Source organism: Columba livia, chromosome 10 (assembly GCF_036013475.1).
Source record: "Columba livia isolate bColLiv1 breed racing homer chromosome 10, bColLiv1.pat.W.v2, whole genome shotgun sequence".
NCBI lineage: Eukaryota > Metazoa > Chordata > Aves > Columbiformes > Columbidae > Columba > Columba livia.
The window spans coordinates 3,143,388-3,167,137 of record NC_088611.1 but is presented as its reverse complement, the minus strand read 5'-3'; the positions used below and the strand labels follow the sequence as shown (position 1 = coordinate 3,167,137).

General features: G+C 45.1%; 1 protein-coding gene across 3 annotated transcripts in view; it reads right to left on the bottom strand.

Annotated features, from left to right (window-relative positions):
- BICD2 (BICD cargo adaptor 2) overlaps positions 1-23,750 on the bottom strand; it is a 92,564-nt gene that overhangs the window by 40,566 nt on the left and 28,248 nt on the right. For all 3 annotated transcript variants that reach the window (XM_065074946.1, XM_065074947.1, XM_065074948.1), the window contains exon 2: positions 2,695-2,907. In XM_065074946.1, coding sequence (XP_064931018.1) covers positions 2,695-2,907 — 213 coding nt within the window. The remainder of the gene's footprint in view (positions 1-2,694; positions 2,908-23,750) is intronic.

The window sequence follows — 23,750 nt, the reverse complement described above, 5'->3', positions numbered from 1 at the left end:
TGGTCAATTGGTGCAGACATTTTCATTTAAAAGTAAAGCTTTCATGCCATTTCTTTTTCTCTTCCATACCTCTTCACCTCACCATAATTTATCATCAGCAGAACAAACAGCTAGGCTAAAAAAGGGAAGGAAAGAGGAATGCATGTATGGAGATGCTGTTTAACCTCATTATCAATGATCTGGATGAGAGGGTCGAGTGCACCCTCAGTAAGTTTGGAGATGACACAAAGTTGGGTGGCAGTGTTGATGTGCTGGAGGGTGGGAAGGCCATACAGAGTGATCTGGACCAGCTGGATTGATGGGTTGAGGCCAATTGTCTGAGGGTCAACAAGGGCAAGTGCCGGGTCCTGCACTTGGGTCACAACAACCCCATGAACACTGCAGGCTGGGGAAGAGCAGCTGGAAAGTCCCCAGTGGAAAAGGACCTGGGGGTGTTGGTGACAGCGGCTGAACATGAGCCAGCGTGTGCCCAGGTGGCCAAAAGGCCACCAGCATCCTGGCTGGTACCAGCACTGGTGTGGCCAGCAGGCCCAGGGCAGTGACCGTCCCTGTGCTGGGACCTGGGGAGGCCAAACCGCAAATCCTGGGGTCAGTTTTGGGCCCCTCACATAAAAAAAGGACATTGAGGTGCTGGAGCGAGTTGAGAGAAGGGAACGGAGCTGGTGAGGGGCTGGAGCACAAGTGTGATGGAGCGGCTGAGGGACCTGGGGGGTTCAGCTGGAGAACAGGAGCTGAGGGGAGACCTTCTGATCTCTGAACTGCCTGAAAGGAGCTTGGAGCCAGGGGGGTCGGGCTCTGCTCCCCAGGAACAAGCGCCAGGAGCAGAGGAAACGGCCTCAAGTTGCACCAGGGGAAGTTGAGGTTGGATGTGGGGAACAATTTCTTCCCCAAAGGGCTGTGGGGCATTGGAACAGGCTGCCCAGGGCAGTGCTGGAGTCACCAGCCCTGGGGGGATGAACAGACACACAGATGAGGTTCTCAGGACATGGTTTAGTGCCAGAGTGAGGTTATAGTTGGACTCAATGACCTTAAAGGACTTTTCCAAACAAAATGATTCTATGAGATTACACAAAGCGACATTCAGATAAACCCCTAACTACAAGATTCCATTTATTTATCACATTAAGTTTCGATTTTTATTTTTCTCTGAGTTCAGTTTCCAATCCAAGTTTCAAATCAGTCACATCCAGTTAATTATCATCAGCCTTTATTTCTAATCAAGTAACTAAATGCATCTTACCACATTTAGCAGAAGAGACCTTAAAGTCTTAAAAAAAGTCTTCACAAGAAAACTGACACTGCGCACTTTCCGTCCTCCTGCACTGTTCAGTTCTCACTGGGGTCCATCTCTCACGTTTGCACACAAGCGTGTGTGGGTGAGGTGGAAGGACAAAGCACAAGAAAAAACACACCCACACCCTAAAACCTTTCAAGCAGACAGCTCGTCTGAGGGTTGTGTAAAGCAAAATGCAGCTCCAAGTAAAGGTGGCTGACAAGTGTCAGTATCTAGAAGGAGAAATTGCCTTCAGCTGCAGTGACGCAGGGAGCGGGATGGAAACCTGCCCATCAGCAAGCTTTCAACTGGCGTTTGGGATCCATTACGGACACGATGCTGCCTCTGGGGTGGAGAGCTTTTCTTTTAAGTTGTTCTTAAAGGTTAGAAATACAGACAAGATTTGCATGTGTATGCTTGCAGGGACGGGTTCCTTCATGTGGCCTGATTCCAGCTCTGTTATCCCACAGCCAGGACCCATGGAATTATAGGAAGGCTTGAGTGGCCCATTTGATCGCCTCTGACAATTTGCCCTACAAATCTTCTCTGTTGTACCTTAAAGAGAAGATGTGTTGAACTCTCACATCTCCACAGAAGTAACCCACATTTCCCCATGAATTTTACCACCACATATTTGTTACTATGTCCTAAAGAAATTAAATCAGACACTCCTGATTTTCAGCTGTGGTGACATAGAGCATGTTGAGATTAACACGTGGGCTCTTAGATGACCCCAACTCCTGGCAGGGGAGTCCAGGCAATTATCTCCTGGTCAGACGAGACTCGTACCCAACACTTCAAAGGAAGGTACAAGAAAGTTCATGAGTAATAATTGCGGATTGTTTACCACATCATCTGCAGTTCACAGTCTCTCTAACTTTTACCCAGTTTAAATTTGAGCAATGGTTTGAGCTCTCAAAACAATCTTTTCTGCATCAGTGCCACAGAGATTCTTGCTGAGCTACAGATTTCATAAGTAATTAAACCTTTAAAGTCAATTTTTCAGTGATTATTTCCCCTCAGAAACAGACAGAACAATAAAAGGTCAAAGATACTTTGAGGTAGTAAATTAAGCAACCTATGAAAAAAGTAAAACATCACTTTCTCAAGAGAAAACACATGACTATGAATTTTACTACTACACCTTTTGCGCAGTTCAGTGTTTTGTCAGAACCACTGTGGGCACAGCAGGTAGGTTCAGTGGATGGAACCAGAAAGCTGGATTTACTGGACTGTTGAATTACAGCTTCGGTTGGATGTAATACCTTGCTGAAGTCTCAGAGAGACAACCCATCTTAGCAGCTGCCAGCAGTATTACGCAGATACCAATCAGCTCAAGAGTTTTCCTTATTTTGGTTACACAGCACAAGAAAACATAACCACAATACAAACCGTGGTGCGCACTGTGCACCTTCACTTACCTCTTTCAGTTCCTGTGCAACAGAATTAAGGCGTTCATTTTCAGACTGGGTGTTGGCAAGGACGTTTCTGAGCTGCTTCAGTTCTGTCTGTAACTCCATAACTTTCTTCATGTAGTACTCTTCCTTGGTGGCCGATTCCTGAATCAAGGTCTCCTCTCTGCTCTCTCCATCTGCTGCTACCTTCTTGTGGTTGGTGTGGGCCTGCCCAAAAGCCTAGGAGAGTCAGAAAACAAAGCTTTTACTAGGAAACTCAGAATTTTGCATGTGTAACTTCCATTGTAAATAGCTGAGAGCATTTACCCTCATATTTCTTTGATGCAAAACAATGCAATGCTTTCCTACACCCTCCTCTTCTGGGATCAGACCTTTAAATGCTGTCAAGTGGTGATCATGGGGCTCTTTAAAGTAACACATAGCACCCAAACAGTGTTTTGTGATACACGTAGAACCTCATATAAACCCTTGTGGGAGGGAAAAAGAAGGTATCAGTTTGAGTTTGCTGTTAAAGCAAGATTTTGGTTTTCAACAAGACAACTGCAAGATGACCAGACGCTACTGCACATGCATATTCTCTATAGTTGGGTCAGTCTCCTGCAAAAATTGAGTCACTGTGAAGAGATTGAGTATAAACAGCCTGTTCATTTCTCAGGCTGGGAGCACACTCACTCTTCCTCATCCAGCCATACCAAGGAACATTATCACCACCCTCAGCTGCTGGTAGCTGGAGATTACTGCCCCCTTAACCCCGCTAACCCCAGCGAGGTCAGCAGGGCGGCTCCGGAGCCGGTTAAGCCGGCGTGGGTCACGCTGGCTGAAGTGGGTCAGTGACGCTCACCCTGCCAGCTCTGCCACCTGCGCTCCCAGACGGCATCTCGGCAGCGCCGCTAAGGGACTTAGAGGCAGCTCACACATCTGACCTCTTCAGCGTAGCGTGCTCCCCATCAGGCCTCTCATTCGCCCTTTTACCTCCTCCTGCTTCTTTTTGGGGGTTCTCATTCTGCTTAAAGCTCTACCAGGCGATGCAGCAAGCTGCAGCGCTTTTCAAGACAGGAGCGCCAGCCCGTATTGACACCCCAGCTGCTGCATAGCAGCATTTAAGAAACCCATCAGTGGCTTTCACTAATAGATGTTATAAAGCAAAGAGTTTAACGTTTTACATAGGTATATATTAGTAACACACAGCCTGGCAGATGGACCCAAGTCAATGAGATTAATGAACGCAAGCTTTTAAGTGCTGCATGTGCCTGCACTGCAACCCAGCCCAGGATGTATTTGGAGCTTTCGGGTGCCACAGCATCTTTTGGGATGCCAGCGTCCATATGGCAGATTTTCATAGCCAACATTAATACCAGGAGTGAAGCCAGGTCAAGGACAGATCAGCATCTCACAAAACTCCTTGTCTAGTCATGTGTTGCATTTTTCAATTAATCATCTTTTGCTAGCTCTTCAAAAATATACTGTCAACGCAGAGGAAAAATCTGCTTTGAAGAGAAGCAGATTGCAGTATTTTATTACCTCTGCATGTTAGACCAGATGCAGTAATTATTGAACAGAGCTGAAACATGATTGAATGTGCTAGCCCTGCCTACAGTTAAAGACAGCCACATATCGCTCCTATCAGCCTACATTTTATTTCAGATAAGCAATTCAGAGATACAGGAGAGAAATATGCATTGAAGAAATTCTAGCCAGGTTCACTGAGATGACCCAAGGGAAATTAAAAAGTGTCACATTTCAGACAGAAAGTAAAGCACCATCTGTGTAAGTCCTTGTCAAATGAGTTTCAACAAAGCAGCTTAAGAGCCTAATGCCTAAGATCGCCATAAATGTTAAAGGGATAGCAAAAAAATGCAAGCTTCTCAAACACACGGGCTTTTTTTTCCGTAAAAAAACCCTAAGATCCACTTTTCTAGAGTTGCATTTATTACAAATCTAACACAGAGAAAGGGACCCCGGGCATCCCCTTGCCCAGTGAAGCGGCACCATGTTCTGGTAGCGGGATGAGCCCATCGCTGCACAGGACGTGCCGAGCCCCATCCGATCCGCCAGTCCACGTGGGATTCAATCCAGGAACTCAGGAACACCACTAAGGGAGAAACTCTTCAGAATAACCACTATTCACTCTTAAAACTTTTGACATAGATACTAGGCCTTTCTTTAACAATCAAAAGGAAAATGCCATCATTTTGCAGAAATCACTACTGACAGCGAGTATCTGAACACAGAAATTGGCATAGCAGATGAGACTGGGTTTTTTAATCCAATATCCTGTCCCCTACAGAGGCTAATGCCAGACGCTTCAGAGAAAGGTGCAAGAAAGCCCATAATCTCCCAGAACTGGTGATTGTCTCAAGCCTTGAAGCAGAATGCTTAATGTAAATTAGTAACATTATCTATCCATGTAAAATAACCCTTTATTTTTCATGGTTTTATGCATTTTTGGTCTCAATGAAATTCTACAGAAATAAATTCTGTACTTTAAAATCATACTCTCACATGACCGTTTTTTTGTCAGTTTACAAGTTTCCCACATTTTCATGAAAGAGAATGCATTTCTGTTCAGAGACTTGAAGGTGTGTTGTTATTCCATGATCCTCGGTCAATGACCCACTGTTTTTCAAGACTTCCATCGTACCCTTCTATTCCCTGCTGAAGATGAGGTGATGTTCAGAAAGCTATCACTGCTTTCCATGCCATAAGACAGCTGGTCTCTTTTTAGAAAGTGCCTTTTCTTATGGCTTGTCTCAACTCACAGAATCCCAGAATGTCAGGGGTTGGAAGGGACCTGGAAAGCTCATCCAGTGCAATCCCCCCATGGAGCAGGAACACCCAGATGAGGTTACACAGGAAGGTGTCCAGGCGGGTTGGAATGTCTGCACAGAAGGAGACTCCACAACCTCCCTGGGCAGCCTGGGCCAGGCTCTGCCACCCTCACCAGGAACAAGTTTCTTCTCATCTTTCAGTGGAACCTCCTATGTTCCAGTTTGCACCCACTGCCCCTTGTCCTATCACTGGTTGTCACCCAGAAGAGCCTGGCTCCATCCTCCTGACACTCCCCCTTTATATATCTGTAAACATGAATGAGTCCCCCCTCAGTCTCCTCTTGTCCAGCTCCAGAGCCCCAGCTCCCTCAGCCTTTCCTCACACGGGAGATGCTCCACTCCCTTCAGCATCTTGGTGGCTGCGCTGGACTCTCTCCAGCAGTTCCCTGTCCTGCTGGAACTGAGGGGCCACAACTGGACACAATATTCCAGGTGTGGTCTCCCCAGGGCAGAGCAGAGGGGCAGGAGAACCTCTCTGACCTACTGACCACCCCCTTCTAACCCACCCCAGGTACCATTGGCTTCCTGGCCACAAGGGCCCAGTGCTGGCTCATGGCCACCCTGCTGTCCCCAGGACCCCCAGGTCCCTTTCCCCTACTAGCCCAAGCACAGGGGATCTGCAGAGCTCAGCTCACAGTGAACAGCTATGGGCCCGGGCTCAGGGAGCAGCCCTGCCGAAGGACGCTGCTGCTCTCGGGAAGATCCAGCAGAAACCCTGCCATTCGCTTGAAGGTATTACTGTCAGGGCTCGGAAAGCTGGGGACAGAACCAATACTGACTGGACTCTGACACTAAACAGAACACAGGAAATTTTCTTCCCCGACATGGTCATCAGGACAGGCAGCCTGGAACAATCCTGTCTGGGTGGATTTATAAGGGAATATTTTAAAAGCACCTCAATTCTAACCAAGTTTTATTCTCTTGTACATACTTAGAAATGACCTTATACACTCATGTTACAAGCCATTTTTGTAACTAACAGCCTGTGTGGAACAGGAAATTTAACTTTAACAAAATTGTGTCAAATGACAGGGCAATGCAATTACTTTCCATGGCTACAGCCCAGGCCTGTTTTAAACCAAGCTATTAAAAGGAAAACTGACTTTTTACCCATAATCCTTTATTTACCCAGAAGCCCAGCATCTACTCATCCACTTTTCCTTTAACACTATATAAACACAGAAACAGAAGCCAAATTTACTCTGTTCTTCCTCCTCGTCCAAATTCTGTATTTCTATCTACGAAGATACCAAAACAGTGAAGAAAACTGTTCACAGTTCTATCAGAATGATGCTCTTAGGAGTATAATCTCCTCACAAAATAAATGAGCTTCTGACAACTCATTAGCACACACCTTGCTGGACGCGAGAGCTGCAAAGTTTCTTGTTCTGCTGCTTGTTAAGGTATTGAGTACTTCTCTAACAAGATTAAGATTTCAAACCTGTTTTCAAAGAGTTCCTTCACATGCAGATGCCCACTGATCACATTAAATGCAAAGAATCTCTGAGACACACTTCCTGGAGAGTTTTGAATGCTGCGATTCTCTCAGAATAGCTGCTGTGATATGGGAGATGCAAAGACTGATCTCGGTCATGCTCAAAAGCAAGACTCTAGGCCTTGTGCAGACTGGGAATAGTGCTGCTTTGTTTGCCTCTTTCTTTGATCTGTCACTCCAGACCTCTACTTGGCCAAAAGCAGGTCCTAAAAGCAATGAAATTCAACCAAAGTATGCTGGTTATGCTTCCATATTCGCTTTTTATCCGGGGTGCAAGTCAAGGCACGCACTGAACCACAGCAAGAACGCAAAGGCAGAGAAAAAGCCTCAGAGCTGCTTAAAGCAGATGGACTGACAAGAAAAGTGCCACAACCCACCCCCAGAGACCTTCAGAGGAACAGGCGGCAGAAATAACATTTCCCTCTTACCCAGTCAAAATGCTGAGGAGCTTCCTGTGTCATGAAAGAACACACCCAAGAAAGCGGAAAAATGTTTCAGTGAAGGAGTTTCACAAGTTGCTTACACTGTCATCTAAAATGGAACTAAAACGTTCTCCATTAAAGACACAGAGAGCAGAGAAACACAACTGCTTATGCGTGATTTGAAAGATTAAGAGGAAGGAAAATCTTGAATGGGCCCAGGGCTCCACCATACAAATCAGCTTCTGGACAGTGACAAATACCGTGTGTTCCTCCAAACTTACTCTTCATTCGATAAACTGAGGATTTTATCACGCAAGTCAAATTAAATAGGAACTGAAGGGATTTGCTGAACTGAGGCCTAAGACCACGGAAATGTAACTTTTGCTTCCTGTATTAAACAGCATAAGGTATTACTGAGGATATCTATAATATTGAGCTTTTAAAAGACATGTTCACCAAATTTTTGTGAGTTAAAAAAATTAGGGAACACAAGCTAATATAAAAGCACCTCTGTATCACTCTCTAATTGCTGGATCTCTGCGATGTTACCCAAGTCTTTGCACTTCCTGGTTACAATTGACATCCCAATAAATGAAACAATTAATCCTAGTAACATGCAGAGGGGATGGGGGGGGGGAGAAAGAGTAAAGAGTACTTTGGCTTGCAACAAACGTGAAAAACATATATATATATATATATATATATACACACACACACACACACACTTTGCACAAACAATGTTTAGCTGGTGTAATTCTTCAGCTTGAACCAAACCAAAATGATCTTTTTAAAGAAAAAGTTACCCTTTTTTTTTTTCCCTTTCTCCTTTGCTCGGCTTATCTCACATTCTTTGGTTGCTGTGATAGAAACAGTTGAGAATTAATAGGAGAAAAACCCAACCCAACGAATCAGAAACCAAGGTCAGATCTTCAAAGAGATGCAGGTACTTCCTAACCAGTTCATAGGTAGCCTAGAGCCAAGTACTGGGAAGCCCATAGAGTTTGCTAATTGCCCCTTGATACCCCCACCATTTAGTCCCGTTTTAAACAAGGTGTCTGCTGTTTCACCACAGCTGACCTGAGTACACAGTTTATTCTTTGATAAACTAAAACTCTCTCATACTGATTGTTGGCCCCAGTCACTGAGGAGTTACTAAACAGCCATCTCAGCAGCAGCAGGGGAAAGCAGCATTAAACTATTACTGATTTTTACGTCTACTCTGTAATTGCTTAAAATTTGCATTTACATATAATCATGAAGTGAAAGCACTGCAAATTTGAGTACATCCCTCTTTGTCTATAAAAGTCCTAACAAGGGCACGTAATAAACCCCCCCATATAACAGCAAATTGCTTTTAACACATTGAAATGAATGCTAGCCAAGGATATTTTCAACCTAAGTGGCTTTAATGCTGCACTCAAGTTGCATCATCTGACTGAAAAACAGCAGGGAGGAGGGAGTCGGTGTGCCCAGCATCACCACCCAGCACCCCTGGGTGCTGCTCAGACACAGCTCTTTAATACACCCCCCTGTGCAACCCTGAGGGACAGCCTCTATTCCTTAGCACGTCAAGAACACCAAACCTTTCTCCAATAAACACACGTTTTGGGAGTTTCTAAAATCTTCCTCTCCACGTGCTGGTAGAGAGGACAGACACGTCGATGAACCAGGGCAGCGGCACATCTTGCAGCGAACGGCACTTCTGCCAAATTTTCATCACGCGTACCAGTTTGGTTTCCTTAAATGAAAACAGTTCAAGGGCAAAGAGAAAAGAAGGATAAGGAAAAACTCAGGTAAATAATCAATCTTTTCCTTGAGCACAGCTCCTGCTCGCTCGCAGCCCTTGGAGTACACAGATTTCCAAACTGGTGAAAATAGACACCAACAAGAGTCTAAACGATGGGCTTTGGGTTTTTTGGTATTAATGAAATCCATGCAAAACCTTGCACTTCAAAAACCTTTATTGGTTTACAAACACATATTTCAGTGGGACTTAGGTACAAAAAGCCTCCGAAGGAAAGGTGATCTTGTGCGCAACAGCATTACAACGGAGAGAGCAAAGTCAGAAGCAGTACCAGCAGGGAAGCGGTGCCATCCAGCTTGTCTTGGACCTGTGTACCCATCAGTTGCAGACCTGGTTAGAACTGAGGGTGCACAGCCCACCTTCCTTAGGGGATAAAGAGGCACCTACGTGCCCCCTAACAATTTGGTGCCCAAAGCAACTTGCCTGTGGCATTGCCAGTCCAGAACCACAGTTGCCAGGGCCAAAAGAGTTCACTAATCCTGACTAAAAGGGTTCACTAATACTGACTGCAAATACAGGATGTAAAAGAGGCATCACTGATTGTATAATAGCTGCTTTTTTATCTGTAGACATACGGAAGAAATAGGAAAATAAGATTCTGAGCACAACGCCAGGGGCAGAGGACAGACACCAGCTTTACAGCGGCAATATACAGAGAAACAGTTAATAAACAAGACTGTGTCAAAGATTCCTGCCATGGTCCCCAAGATATATCAGACAGCAAAACAAAACACCCAACCCAAAGTCTTCACATGCTGATTAGGATCAGGGACTTCAAAGGAGTCCATGACAAATGACATGACCTGAAACTGCTGGGGACAGGACGAACAACACTGTCCTTTTAGGATTCATACACTTTGAAAAAATGTTGGGTAACTGGATGCCTTTGCTACTAATAAAAGTTCATATTTACATGTCATATCTCATTTCCCTTCTTTTAGAATTGCATGATAGTCACGATGCCTGGCCCCGGCATGGCATCCCACCCTAAGGGCAGGGTGCTACCTCCAGCAATCCTGCTTTTTCAAAAAACCTTCATGGACATGCATTACAAATAGCACAACCACCCAGCACCTACAAGCTCCAACTTGCTTTAGACACCACAAAACTCCAGTATTGCAGTCTTCAAGATTACATACTTTAGAGGCTAAGACTTAATTTCCCTACCCTATAGAGCCTAAATGCAGGTGTGCCCAACCTTCCTTTGTTCCCCAACCTGCTCTGTCTCAGACTTCTTTGTACTGTAGGTTATTTTGCTATCTTAAGGGGACATATTGCTTTATTTGCATAAATACGGAGCTAGGAAAGCAAATATAATTACCTGCTTTTTGCTTACCACAGATTCCCAGATAGCGTTAAGGTTTGTATACAAGCTCTGGATAAGATCGACAGCATATAAAAATCATTAAATCTCTTGGAGACATTTCTTGCTATTGATATTGAATTTTGAGGATGTTTCTCTGCTTATTCCACAAATGTGGTATGATAACAAAAAAGCAAAGAGAGATTTAAAAGATAGAGGTCCGAGATCAATTCTTCAATCATGCTGGTTATCTTTAACTGCAAACAAATCAGGGAAAATACAACTGTTAATGCAATGGAGAAGAAAAAGAAATGCTAGCTTTGAGTGAATGTTTAACCACAAATCCTTCAGCTGAAGGAGAGTCAAGATGTTAGTAAAGTATTTGCAGTAAAGCAATTAACATTTTATACCTAGCCTGGAATGAAAGCTATGTGTATTTCTGGAGTGACGACAAATTTGCTTTTACACAGTAACAACATCTGAGTGTAGAAGCAAAGGTCAAGACATTTTGGAAAAGTTGAAGTCCAGGCACTGGAGCTTAAGATGGTCTCTAGTTGTTAGGGATTGCTGCCTTGTGCTGGCGGCATCGCTCTGCAACTGCCAGATGCCTTTTTCAGATGTTGGTCACTGTCAGAAACACGCTGGACTGAAGAGGTGACAGAACCAATTCAATATGGGAATGTATTTGTACTCCCTTACCCCTTCCCACACTTTAGAACAACCCTGCCCTTAAAATCTCATACACCAGTGCCATGCATAAAGTTAAAGGAAAAGAAAACAAGGCACAAGAAAGGGTGTGAGGAGGAGAAATTGTTGTCATTAATATTTACAGATATATAAAGGGGGAGTGTCAGGAGGATGGAGCCAGGCTCGTCTTGGTGACAACCAGTGACAGGACAAGGGGCAATGGGTGCAAACTGGAACACAAGAGGTTCCACTGAAATTTGAGAAGAAACTTGTTCCTGGTGAGGGTGGCAGAGCCTGGCCCAGGCTGCCCAGGGGGGTTGTGGAGTCTCCTTCTGTGCAGACATTCCAACCCGCCTGGACACCTTCCTGTGTAACCTCATCTGGGTGTTCCTGCTCCATGGGGGGATTGCACTGGATGAGCTTTCCAGGGCCCTTCAACCCCTGACATTCTGGGATTCTGTGAAATGCTTTAAGCAAGCCACCCATCCTACAAACAGGCCCATGGTGACAAGGGCCACTGAAGACCATCATCAATCCACCCCTCTCCAGACTTTAACCCCCTACCTGTTCCCCCCATTTTGTCATTTGAGGGAGTTTAATCTATATAGAGCAGTACAGACTGCAGCTTTTCTGAAGAGCTGTGTGTAAAGCCATTGGCAATTTGAGTTTAAATATGCCTCTCAACTTGACTCTGAAAAGCGTTCCTCACCAGGAGAGCTGCCCAGGGAACAGAGCAGCTCCAAGCACCTTTGAAGCAGTTTGCAAACGGTACCACGCAGTGTTGGTCTTCTCCTCCCCCTACATGAAAATCCTACATTTTCAGATTTTGCTCCTAGCAACTTCATTTTAATTATCAATATGGCTCATCAATATTAAACTAATCAGGATACGTTAATATGCATCAGAAGATTAATTAGCACTAAAAGCCGCACAAATTTTTGTTCTTAGCACCAGTTCAGCTTCTAGTTCTTTCTGCTTATCAGATTCCAAAATAAAAGGCGTTTTCTGTGGCTTCAGCAAGCATTGCACATTTTTCATAACAACACATTCATTATGACCATAATGATCTAAAACAGCAATAGCAAAGTGCAAAAACACTGATCTGAAGAGACTGATGCCTCTTTAGAGTGAGCAAGGAATTTAACAAAAGGAGGTATTATATTCCTCTCGCGCACTGCATTCATATGCTTTCATTTTACATGTTCTTGTTAAGTGGCTATCCGTGCATTCTCCAGTTATTAGACCAGTGCTTTGACTAACCGCTTCTCAGCAAAGTCCTCAAATGAACGCTCTAGATTTGTACAAGAAGCCCAAAGCCGCAGTGACACAAGCGTTTTCATGTGCTTCCATAAACATCCTAATCCTTTGAGCATGACCTAATCCTGTGTCTCGCTGACTCAGTCCCTCTCGGCTCAGGCTCCTTCGGCTGGTGACCAGGGCTGACGGCAGCACCGGCCTGACGGAGAACATGGGTGGATGTGCACAAGACACTCACCCACTCACCCCTCCTTCCAGCAACCCCCAGCTCAGCTGCCCCGCTGAGACCAAAGCGATAACACCAGTGAGGCTGCTGGGCTCCTCCACATTTCTCCTAAATTGCTCAAGTACTGTTTACCTGGAGTCCATGAGCCAGCGCTGTGCCCTTGTGGCCAGGAAGGCCAATGGTACCTGGGGTAGGTTAGAAGGGGGTGGTCAGTAGGTCAGAGAGGTTCTCCTGCCCCTCTGCTCTGCCCTGGGGAGACCACACCTGGAATATTGTGTCCAGTTGTGGCCCCTCAGTTCCAGCAGGACAGGGAACTGCTGGAGAGGGTCCAGCGCAGCCACCAAGATGCTGAAGGGAGTGGAGCATCTCCCGTGTGAGGAAAGGCTGAGGGAGCTGGGGCTCTGGAGCTGGACAAGAGGAGACTGAGGGGGGACTCATTCATGGGGATCAATATGGAAAGGGGGAGTGTCAGGAGGATGGAGCCAGGCTCTTCTCGGTGACAACCAGTGACAGGACAAGGGGTAATGGGTGCAAACTGGAACACAGGAGGTTCCACTGAAATTTGAGAAGAAACTTGTTCCTGGTGAGGGTGGCAGAGCCTGGCCCAGGCTGCCCAGGGAGGTTGTGGAGTCTCCTTCTGTGCAGACATTCCAACCCGCCTGGACACCTTCCTGTGTAACCTCATCTGGGTGTTCCTGCTCCATGGGGGGATTGCACTGGGTGAGCTTTCCAGGGCCCTTCAACCCCTGACGTTCTGGGATTCTGCGATTCTTGCTTCACATCACAGACCTCATCACTGTTGAACCCTCAGCAGCATCAAGGATGTTGCAGCCCAAACAGAACAGGCATTTTGTGCCATTATATCAGTAGAAGAAAATACCCTATAGGAGCTGAAGCTTTTAAGAGATTAAAATTTGAGAGGAAAAAAAGAAAATTAAACCTCCCAAAACACAAGCATGAGGTTTTAACACCACAATCCAAGGCTGGCAGCACCACGGCTCAGCTCCAGCACTCCCGGCCTCCTGTTCCCGCTGAGCCAGAGTGCACATGAGATTTAACAAGGTTTCAGGTTCAGCAGGAAGAAACTCAAATGCCTTATAAAATCACAATGTTCTCCCTCACAGATTAGAGGGACATTCCACGGACGATTTAGAGGGATTATTTATTTACTTATTTAAATGATAAAAAACACACTGGAGCCTACATTTAGAATATATTGCTTCAGTGCGCTGCTGCTGGGAGGAAAAGATTCAACAATAAAAAGTCTAATTTAGCCTGTCAGCTTTGGTAGCTAGACACTTAAACTGTATTAACTTGCACAGTCCAGAGGGCTAAATGCTATTGCGCCGGAATCAATAGCTAAGCAGCAGCTCGATGTATTATTAACAAGAGCTAGTGGCCAGATGCTGGCCATACTGGACACCGGTGGAAGGGGCTGTGGCCTCCTCTCCTCCCTCAATAAATAGTCCTTTGATGTGACTCACCAAAAAAAATATCTGAGAGATAAAGCACAGGCTAAATGAAGGCAGTGGAAATGGCTCTGAGCGATGCAGTAGGCACTGCACTTAATCACCAGCACTTGACTTCTTTTGTTTACAGGCACGAGTGCTGCATTTCCATTGCTTTTGTGATTCGGTATGCAGGATCCTCTTACAGGCGGGAACCAGCGTGTCCAGAGGCTCCAGAGGGATTACCGAAGCTGAGAGCTCGGCTTCAGGTGTGGAAGTTGCTGAAGTAGCTAAGAATCAGCGTGCTCCCAAACTGAATTCATGTGAAAAGGTGTTAAAATGACAGCTCGAGTGAGGAGATTGAGAAATGCGCCCAGGATCCTGCCTGAGGAGCAAGGGCGCCCAGCTCAGGCCTGCGGGACAGCTGCTCCTTGGCAAGGCCAGCAGCCTCACCAGCAACTCGCTCTGGAAATTATTCATACATTTCAATTCTTACCCTCATTCAGCAATAAACCTTGGACTCGCTGGCGAGCAAAGTGTTAGAATCAGGATCACCTCAATAAGCACAGGCAAATCGGGCAGCAGGAGCCAATCGAGAACAGGCCACAGCAGCGAAGGCACAGGCTCTTCATAGAACATTCATTCCCCGGTACGGAAGTTCAACCTGTCAACTGCTTGCACAAAACCAAACAAAGCCCAAAAAACCCACAACAAAACAAACAAACACACACAAAAACCAAACAACAACCACCACAACAACAACCAAAAAAAAAAATCCCACAAACCAAACACACACTCACAATGCAAAAATTATAGAAATAATCTTCACACTTTTTTTTTGGTTTGTTTGTTTACACTGCAAAATAAACCAGCCATGCTTTTACTGTGTCTTTTTTTATGAAAAAGGGTAGGAGCTAGATACTTCAGGACTAGAAAAGTGCAATTTTGAGTTTGTTTTTTTTTTTTCCTAGAGAAAGAAAGTAGAAACTCCTTTGGGCACTTGTAGCTGTGCTCCCTTGGAACTGATTCCCCACTGGTCTCAGGCATTAAAAGTGATTTCTTAATTTCAAAGTTTTCATTATGTGAACATCTGCCCATGCCAAAATAACCCCTTTCTTTCATAACGGCCACGCACCAAGTATGAAGCAGCAATTATTTCTGGATGCGCTTGACCCAAGGTGAAATTTCTTGGGCTGTCCCATCCCATTACCCCACTGTCAAGTTAAAATTTGAGGCAGCTCCTGTCTTCTTCACGGCATACAGATAAAACACGCTAAGGAAAAGGTTGCTCTCTGTTGCTTAAAACATCTGCTTCACATGTCATCCCAAAAAAACGGCCCTACTAGCATCACAGGAGGGAGCAACACTTTTGCTCAAGCGCAAAGAGAAAAATAAGCAAAAGCTACTTTAAACTACCCCTAGATTCAACACGTCCTGCTGAATCTGTCCCTTCAGACCAGTAGGGACTATGCAATCTGAGAATTAAGACCTTCCCCCCCCATTCCATGGTGGGGACACACCAAAGGCCGGTTGGCAAGGCAAACCGTGCAGGAGCAGCCCGGGGAGCAGCCACCAGCCCCGACGGCAATGGCACAGACCGGCCATGAGCTGCCCCGCATCACAAACAGACTGGCCTGCGAATGGGTCAGGCTATCGTGCATAATTCAGAGCAGCTTCCCCACGTTGTGCTAACTGCCAGCCCGTAGCTCTGTGCTGCTACGAAAAACAAGATCGAAACATTGGTCACCGATTCATCACACTGTGCTGTTGCACCCGTGACACATGTGCCCATGCAGACTGCAAGGGGCTGTATCAGGTATAATGCTGCACTAAAGTATTCCCAGCTCTTCAGTAAATGTCTCATATGGCTGTTTAGACAGCCGTTCCATCACTTTCTCCTTCAGTTTACTGACCTAAATTGGGAAACAACAGTCCCAATGCCTTGTGAAGTACAGGATAGTAGTAAATCTACAAAAAAAAGGAGGGCAGGAACACAATAAACAAGTGTTGGTTTTACACTTCAACTATCACACTCTTCTATTAAATGAAGAAGCATTTGAAACCAAACCAAGCACCAGTCCAAAAACGTATTTATCACAAGAAGAAATTTCTACAGCCAACACAGGGGGAAGGATAAACTTCATCGGTGATAACGCCCCAGCACTTTGATGCTTTGCAGCAGTTTTCAAAGGCAATGCTTGCGTTAGTAAGTTTTCTTCATTTAACTTCGTTACAAACTCATTTACCAAGAAGAGCATTTACTTGTGCACTTCATAATGAACGTGAGAAGCTTGTGCTGTGTCACGACTAGTATTTCCCACGTATTTCCATAGGATCAGAGCACTGGCCAAGGGCCATCTCTTCAGAAGCATAAGCTGCAGAAGGACCACAAAATACAGGAGGAGCACATTTGCGTTATTACATCCAGAATCAGACGACAGAATGGAAAGCGATTATACAAGAGAACATTTTTTTTCATTCCAATTGAATCCTCTGTCCTGCAAACAGCACCATGAAAACCAATGCGTTTCTCCCGTTCACCAGCCTCCCTAATTCTTCAGTTACTTCAATAACCAATTTTCTGAGATTAAAAGGTAATCTTCAAAACTATAATAGGGGTTTGAAAAGCATAATGTAAAATAGGATCAAACCAACACCATAAAGTATCCTGGCAGCAAACTACACAGCTCCGGCCCAGCCACAAATGCCCTGGAGTCAGGCGGCCTCCTCCCAGCAGGTTCTAATTAAAGGCTGTCAGTTGGAAGTGAGAGATGGGGCATCACTGCCTGCCTGCGGCCACACGCCCGAGTGTGCATATTCTTCTCCTTTAATCTTTCCATAAAGGAATCTTGCAGGAATATAAGACATGAGTGTCCCTCGTGCTCCTTTCTGCCCAAGTGAAACCTGCCCTGGCGGTGACAACCCAGCCAAGAAGCGCATTTCTCCCCATTTTTCGGGCTGCGTGTCCCAGCCCATGCGATGGTGAAATGTCAAGTGGCAAGAGGCAGTCTTTAATAAATGCCATGCTGCCCTTTTCTCCGCAGTGAAACACTGCTATATGAAGCTAATTGTACTCAGCAGATGAACCAACACGAGGCATTAACCCTTGCTTTCACTCACCCAGAGATGTTTAAGAGCTGGAGCTTGTTATCACCATAACATTGCTATGGGTGGTGCACCACCACAAGCAGAATGGAACATGCACAATGTGTTCCCCCAAGAGGCATTTGTTTCAAACTCACTGAACAGACATCTATAAGGGAGAAAGAGAATATAAGAGAGCTTGTCTGAAAAGAATCTCTTGCCTTTCCCAATACGTTTGGAAAGCACAGCAATGTCCATGTGTGTGTGCATGCCAGGAGAGCGGTATCCTCTACATACCATCACTACAGCAAACACACCACAGAGATGCTTGTTTGCAGTTTGGGGCCATTCTAGTAGATCCATTTCAGCCGCTGCTTTGCTGAAAAATCAAGCAAGATTTGCAGAAATGGCCCTTTTTAGGAGGCTACCGTTAGCTGCTCTTCCAGTGAAAATGGGAATTATCCATCAAAAATTAGATAGAACCCAAACCCCCAATTAAAACAAAATAAATAAGAGGGCAGCTAATCAAGATATTCTCTCTATTTTTTAAATAAGTATAAAAGTCACAAGACCCAAAGAAGTTGTGTGGTTTTTTTTTTAAAAAAAGTGTTTTCCTTCAGTTGATCTTGACAACATCTCAAAGAGATTCAAAGCGCTTTTTATATCAATTAGCAGAGACCACCACACATGCTGCCCATCCTGCCCTCCTTCAGCTCCAGGCACAGAAGGGTGCTCAGGGTCCAGGTGCTCTCCCTGTGGTGTGTAAGAGTCGATCCGAAGAACAATATTTGGTCGCCTTAATTTTGCGCTTCGAGATCAAGGTAAACGAACCATCATGACTCCGTCACCAAATGGACCGTGACATGGTGTCAGGGAGCAAGGCCAGTAACAGGACTGTTACTGTACACTCTGATTGCCAAGCAGAGCGACCGGAGAGTTTAGAGTTAAAAAGCCAAAGCACATCAGTCACAAAGCATTTCATTCATTACTGCCCCCTCCTCCCTCACCAAAACACGCTGCTCCTGAAGATGCCAACACAAGTGGGTTTCGTGACACAGCTGGTGCTATAAATCAGCATTCGCATCTTCCCAAACAGCATTCTCTGTCACTCACAAGCACACGTGAGAACTGACATCAAAACCACATTTAGTGACAGTGCGGAGCATTTCCTCAGCCCCCGGTGTCCTGCCCTGGGGACAATTAGCAGCATGGTGTCCCCATGATCACATCAGGACCTGCTGATGCCTCCACCATTAGTCCCCTTGCTGGGAAAGCCACTGGCGAGCTTCAAAGTCTGTCTGGGGGTAAGTGGCTGCTAATCAGCCGCTGCTCCAGTTGGTTCCATTGACTCGTATGGGCATTCATCCAAGGCTTTTGTTTGTTTTTAAAAAAAAATTGCTGTAACCATAGCAGGGAAGGCAAATTAGAAGGCCTCAAATGTATTTTGATAATTTCAAGTCTGATGGGTGAAGGAAGAAAAAATTAAATAAAGCTATCCTGAGGCATCTTTGTCTCCTCTGCATCATAACAGATCAGTGAACTAATGGTCTAATGCCTGCTGCAAGCTCAAGACCAGGCCTCAAAGAGAAGCATGATGGAGATGTGCAGGATGAGGAGTCAATGCTGCTGAACATCAGCACTATTTAGTAGTTTGACAGCAAGAGAAACTATAGACTTCTACTCATGAGTGAAAAGCATGCCCTTCACTGCCCACTGGGTATCAAAGCCACTCACTCTTGCCAAAAAAATCACATTGTGGAAATATTGATCATCAGTTGCTGACTTCTAAACTCTTTGGCTAAATTTGATGCAATGCTTTACTTGTACAGGCTGGTCCACAACGTCAGTTCAATCCTGTTAAGCAGACTACTGGGTCTTCATCTTGCCCTGCGTATGAATCGGGAAGTGACTGTAAATAGATTATCAACAACAGACTGTGGCTCTTCTGCAGGTGCTCGAGCTGAGCAATTGTCAGGACCAGCATAAAAAGTGATAGTGCAGAAATTTAATGTAGGTATTAGCTGCAACGAAATAATTTTGAAAAACTGAAAACCAAGATTAGTGATCTACAAATATTACACCAGACTGATCACAAAGCATAAATCACTGAAGTCCATTAATAGACCTGAGAAGATACGTGATGAACCTTAAAAGGTGTAATTGACACTAGGAATGTTAGAAAAAAAACTATTTCTTCTTAAAATGTTAGATCTTTTCTTAAAGCTCAACAAGATCACACTGAAATTACACACTTCACAAAGGACAATGTAGGGTTATCTTAAGTACATGCCTCACACAACCTGTGTTATAAAAATTCATGGAAGAGAAAACTTTCATCAAATGCTGTTAAACACAAAGACTGTTCAGCAAGTGCCTGATCAACACATCACTGGAAACTGGGCAAATGCATCATGGAGACACCTCTGCTAACACTATTGCAGTCCTTCTCATCTTCATCTTCAACCTCAGAACATAACTTGAGAGTGAGACAAGGATTAACTAATGTTCAATAACATGAGCACCAGCATTTCCCCCCTCACGCATGTGCCTTTTTGCTCTTCTACATTTAGCATTAAGTATCGTACCACAATGCTATTACCACAGAGTCGGCTGAACTTTCGTTACAACTAAAAACTTCTGCAAGGAGATGAAAGAAAAAATCAAATGAGATCTTGGTCCTCTAAACACAGATGTGACCGTATTTAAGGTTAGGAGGAATTATACTTAGCTGATAAAGCAAGTAGATGCATGATGTCCATCACAACAGACCAAAATGGGAATAGTATAATTGCACACCCTCCCACCCCACCCCAAAAGATCTTTTATGTTTGTATTTGAACATCTGCAAACAGTTTGACTGCAGTGTGGGGCACACGCAGTGAGAACGTGGGTGGCCTTGCCAGGAGCAGGTGTGGCCGAGTTCCCCTGCGGCAGCGTCCGATCTCCAACCAGCACCACCAGTTTCCTTCAGAGCCCCAGCCCACGCTCTGACTGTGGCCAGCCACCGCGTGGGTGTCACTACAACCACACCGACCTCAGCTCCTCATTTGTTCCTCACCATTGCGAAAGCTCTCACATTTCCACAAGTTTGGAAGCAGACTCTCCCACGCTCAAATATCCCCAGAGGCCAAACACAAGCCTTAGCTAAGCAGCCGAAGCGGATTCACAAACACCAGCTCACAGTTGATCCAGTACCTATGGGGAAGTCATAAGGCTTTTCAAAACAACACATCATGCCAGCACAACCCAAACACGGTCACCAAACTCATCTTCCAAGAGGTGTTACAGAATCCCAGAATGTCAGGGGTTGGAAGGGCCCTGGAGAGCTCATCCAGTGCAATCCCTCCATGGAGCAGGAACACCCAGATGAGGTTACACAGGAAGGTGTCCAGGCGGGTTGGAATGTCTGCACAGAAGGAGACTCCACAACCCCCTAGGCAGCCTGGGCCAGGCTCTGCCACCCTCACCAGGAACAAGTTTCTTCTCAGATTTAAGTGGAACCTCCTGTGTTCCAGTTTGCACCCATTGCCCCTTGTCCTGTCACTGGTTGTCACCCAGAAGAGCCTGGCTCCATCCTCCTGACACTCCCCCTTTCCATATTGATCCCCATGAATGAGTCACCCCTCAGTCCCCTCCAAGCTACAGAGCCCCAGATCACTCAGCCTTTCCTCGTACAATGGTGAAGATTCATGCATACTGCAGGGAAGAATCCAGCCCTTGATCTAACTTCAATGTTGTTAAAATAATGGTTTGTGCTTTCTCTGGTGAAAGCCAATTAATACACAAAATTCTAAATCACCTCTCTATAAAGTTGTGTTTGGAGTTGGCAGAGTCAAGAATATGGAGCAGGATTAGTCCTTGAAGAACATCACAGCAGCACAATCCCGAAGTATAGCTTGCTTATCAGTAGATGTCTGTTAAGTAATAGACTGTAACTATGAGGAAATAAAGTGACATTGCAGAATTTCGGGGAATCAGGCTCTTTATCTACTCCCATAAAAGCCTGCTGAAGATCCTTCAACATTATGGGTTAACTTAACAATTGAGAGATCTTGCTGCAATATTAAGAACTACTTTTCTACAAAGTTAGCACAAAAACAAACAAACAAAAAATATAACACCTCATCCTCACATGAGAAAGATTACTTATTAAATATGAATACAACTCACTTATGCAACCAACGTTTAATTACAGAGGTCTCCAAGGTTGACCGTGAATTTAAGTTGGCGCTGAGGGAACTGCTCCCTGTCTCAGCATCCAGTCCAAGGAAATGAGACTTAACCTCTCTCTCACCTCCTCTGCCCCAACCCAGCATTTGCAAATACAGAACTAAGACGACTTTTGTTTTAACTGGGAGCAAGCTTGAGTATTTAGGGATGAGAAGACAAGACACAGCTTCCACTCGCTCTTTAATTATTGGTAAGCAAAGGACCACACAAGCACAGAGCACAGCGTTGCAAGTCTTCCGTTCTCCTCAGCACTGAGACTTAGCACGCTGTGGAAATGATCTTTGATCTATGTGGTTAACAGCGAGCACAAAGTTCTGCAGTAATACTTCTGTAACTCTCTACTTTTTAAATATTTTTTTAAAATACAACAGTCAATGGACATTAGTGTCTATTGCATTGCATGAGGAATCCTGACTCGGAACAACGCAAAACGTATCTAATGTAAAGCTCATCACCCTGCTGTTTGTTGGCTTCCTCTGGTGTGCCAAGAGTAGAGGCTGTTGTGAACAAACGCTGCTCCACGAGGAGTCAGAAGTACGGCTGTGTAAATGCAGTTCGGCACACAGAAATACTTGTGAGTCGTTAGTACCAGAATGGACCAAGACACAAGGCACTTCACGGAAAAATAAAATTAAAAAACAAACCCTCAGACTAATTGTTTAAAACATCTAAGCCCACTTTTAATCACTGAAATAGTAAAGGAGACTGAATGATAACTGTGGAATCGCTTACTGCGTATGTTAAAGTTACCTGCGGTCAGGTGAACTCAGCTGCTCACTTACCTTGTACACGGCTTTACAAAAACCAAACCTACTGGTCAGGCTTTTTGGCCTTACTGGTCTTCAATCATTCTGACACACACAAGACGTATTGTCAAATATACCATTAGTAGCAATTTCTGCACTACAAAAGCAGACTTTCTCTTGTTATCTTAACCTTTCAATTAAAAACTCCTTACACCTGAATAGCAGATCTATTTTCCACTTAGAATGGGAGCAAAGGCCTAGAGTATTTAATCCAACTAGTTTCATAGTCTTTTGTGTCTAGCTTGTACAGTATTAACAACAAACTCCAGATGAGTCTCTTGAGTCCATTTCACATTTCTTGCTTGCAGCCTACGTCCAGGCTTCACACTGAACTACAGCATATCCGCTTACCACTGCCCCTTATGGTTGTATATTGTTTAAGAAAATAAACATTAGACATAGACACATTTGGACCTTTATTTTAAGCTTTAAGTTAAAAAGCAAGAAGAGACGGTGGAAAAAAAACCCAGCCTTCTGGTAATACAATTTCTACAATCAGACAGGAGACAGCAACTGCCAACTGCAATAGCACACACGGCCAAGTCACTGGTGTGCACCATTTAACCCGAAACACGCAGCGGAATCAACGCTGCGCCCGGCCGGAGGGAGTGCGGCCGGGCTGCTCCGCGCTGCGCTCGCACGTCCCGCTGCTAGTGCTGCCCTGTCACAAACGATTCACGGACAGGCTCTCTGCACAATTAAAACCAAAGGGAGGACAAATGCTTTTCAATCTACACAACTCCACAAGACACTTCGGAGAAAAGGGAAGGATTAGGGAAGCGAGAACCGCAAAATGAAGCACTAGTGCATTACTTAGCACCGGCAAACAGGAAGCGAAGGCTTCCTTTGCGGGAACCGCTGTCCCCACGGGTCCCCAGCGCACCCGTGGGTCCCCAGCGCACCGTGACGCAGGCCAGGAGGACGCAGCCCCATCACACCACATTCAAACGTGCTAGGAGCTATTTTTACATGGGCCCATCAGGGTTACAGCAGTTGCTGCTTATTTCGGAGCAGAATGCCTGTCAAAATAAAGAAATTATAGACACTGTTCTTGCTGGCAGATGGAAAGAGCAAGAGGTTTTGCTAAAATGGGTAGCGCAAAAGATAGACCTGAGCACAACCACATACGTGCCAAAACGATTATGGATCCCACCGCTCCGCTCCAGGCCACAGCACCAAAGAGACTGTGCCCAGGCCCAGTTCCCCTGGGACGTGTTCCTGCTCTGTCGCCATCTGAGGGTCCTAAATCACCAAATCCTCACGACACTGTGTCAGCAGCAAAGCAAGCGCCTCTGCTTTCTTTTCAAACTTTTAAATATTTCTCCCACTTCTCATGATTCAAGTTCATTTTTATTTTCCACTTCACGAGCGTACCCGCAGTCTCCAAAGCCCAGACTCGACGGAACTACGGGGTGCTTTGGCACCTCTTCTGTAGATTCTTTCAAGTGCCATATTGTTTTAATAATTAAAGA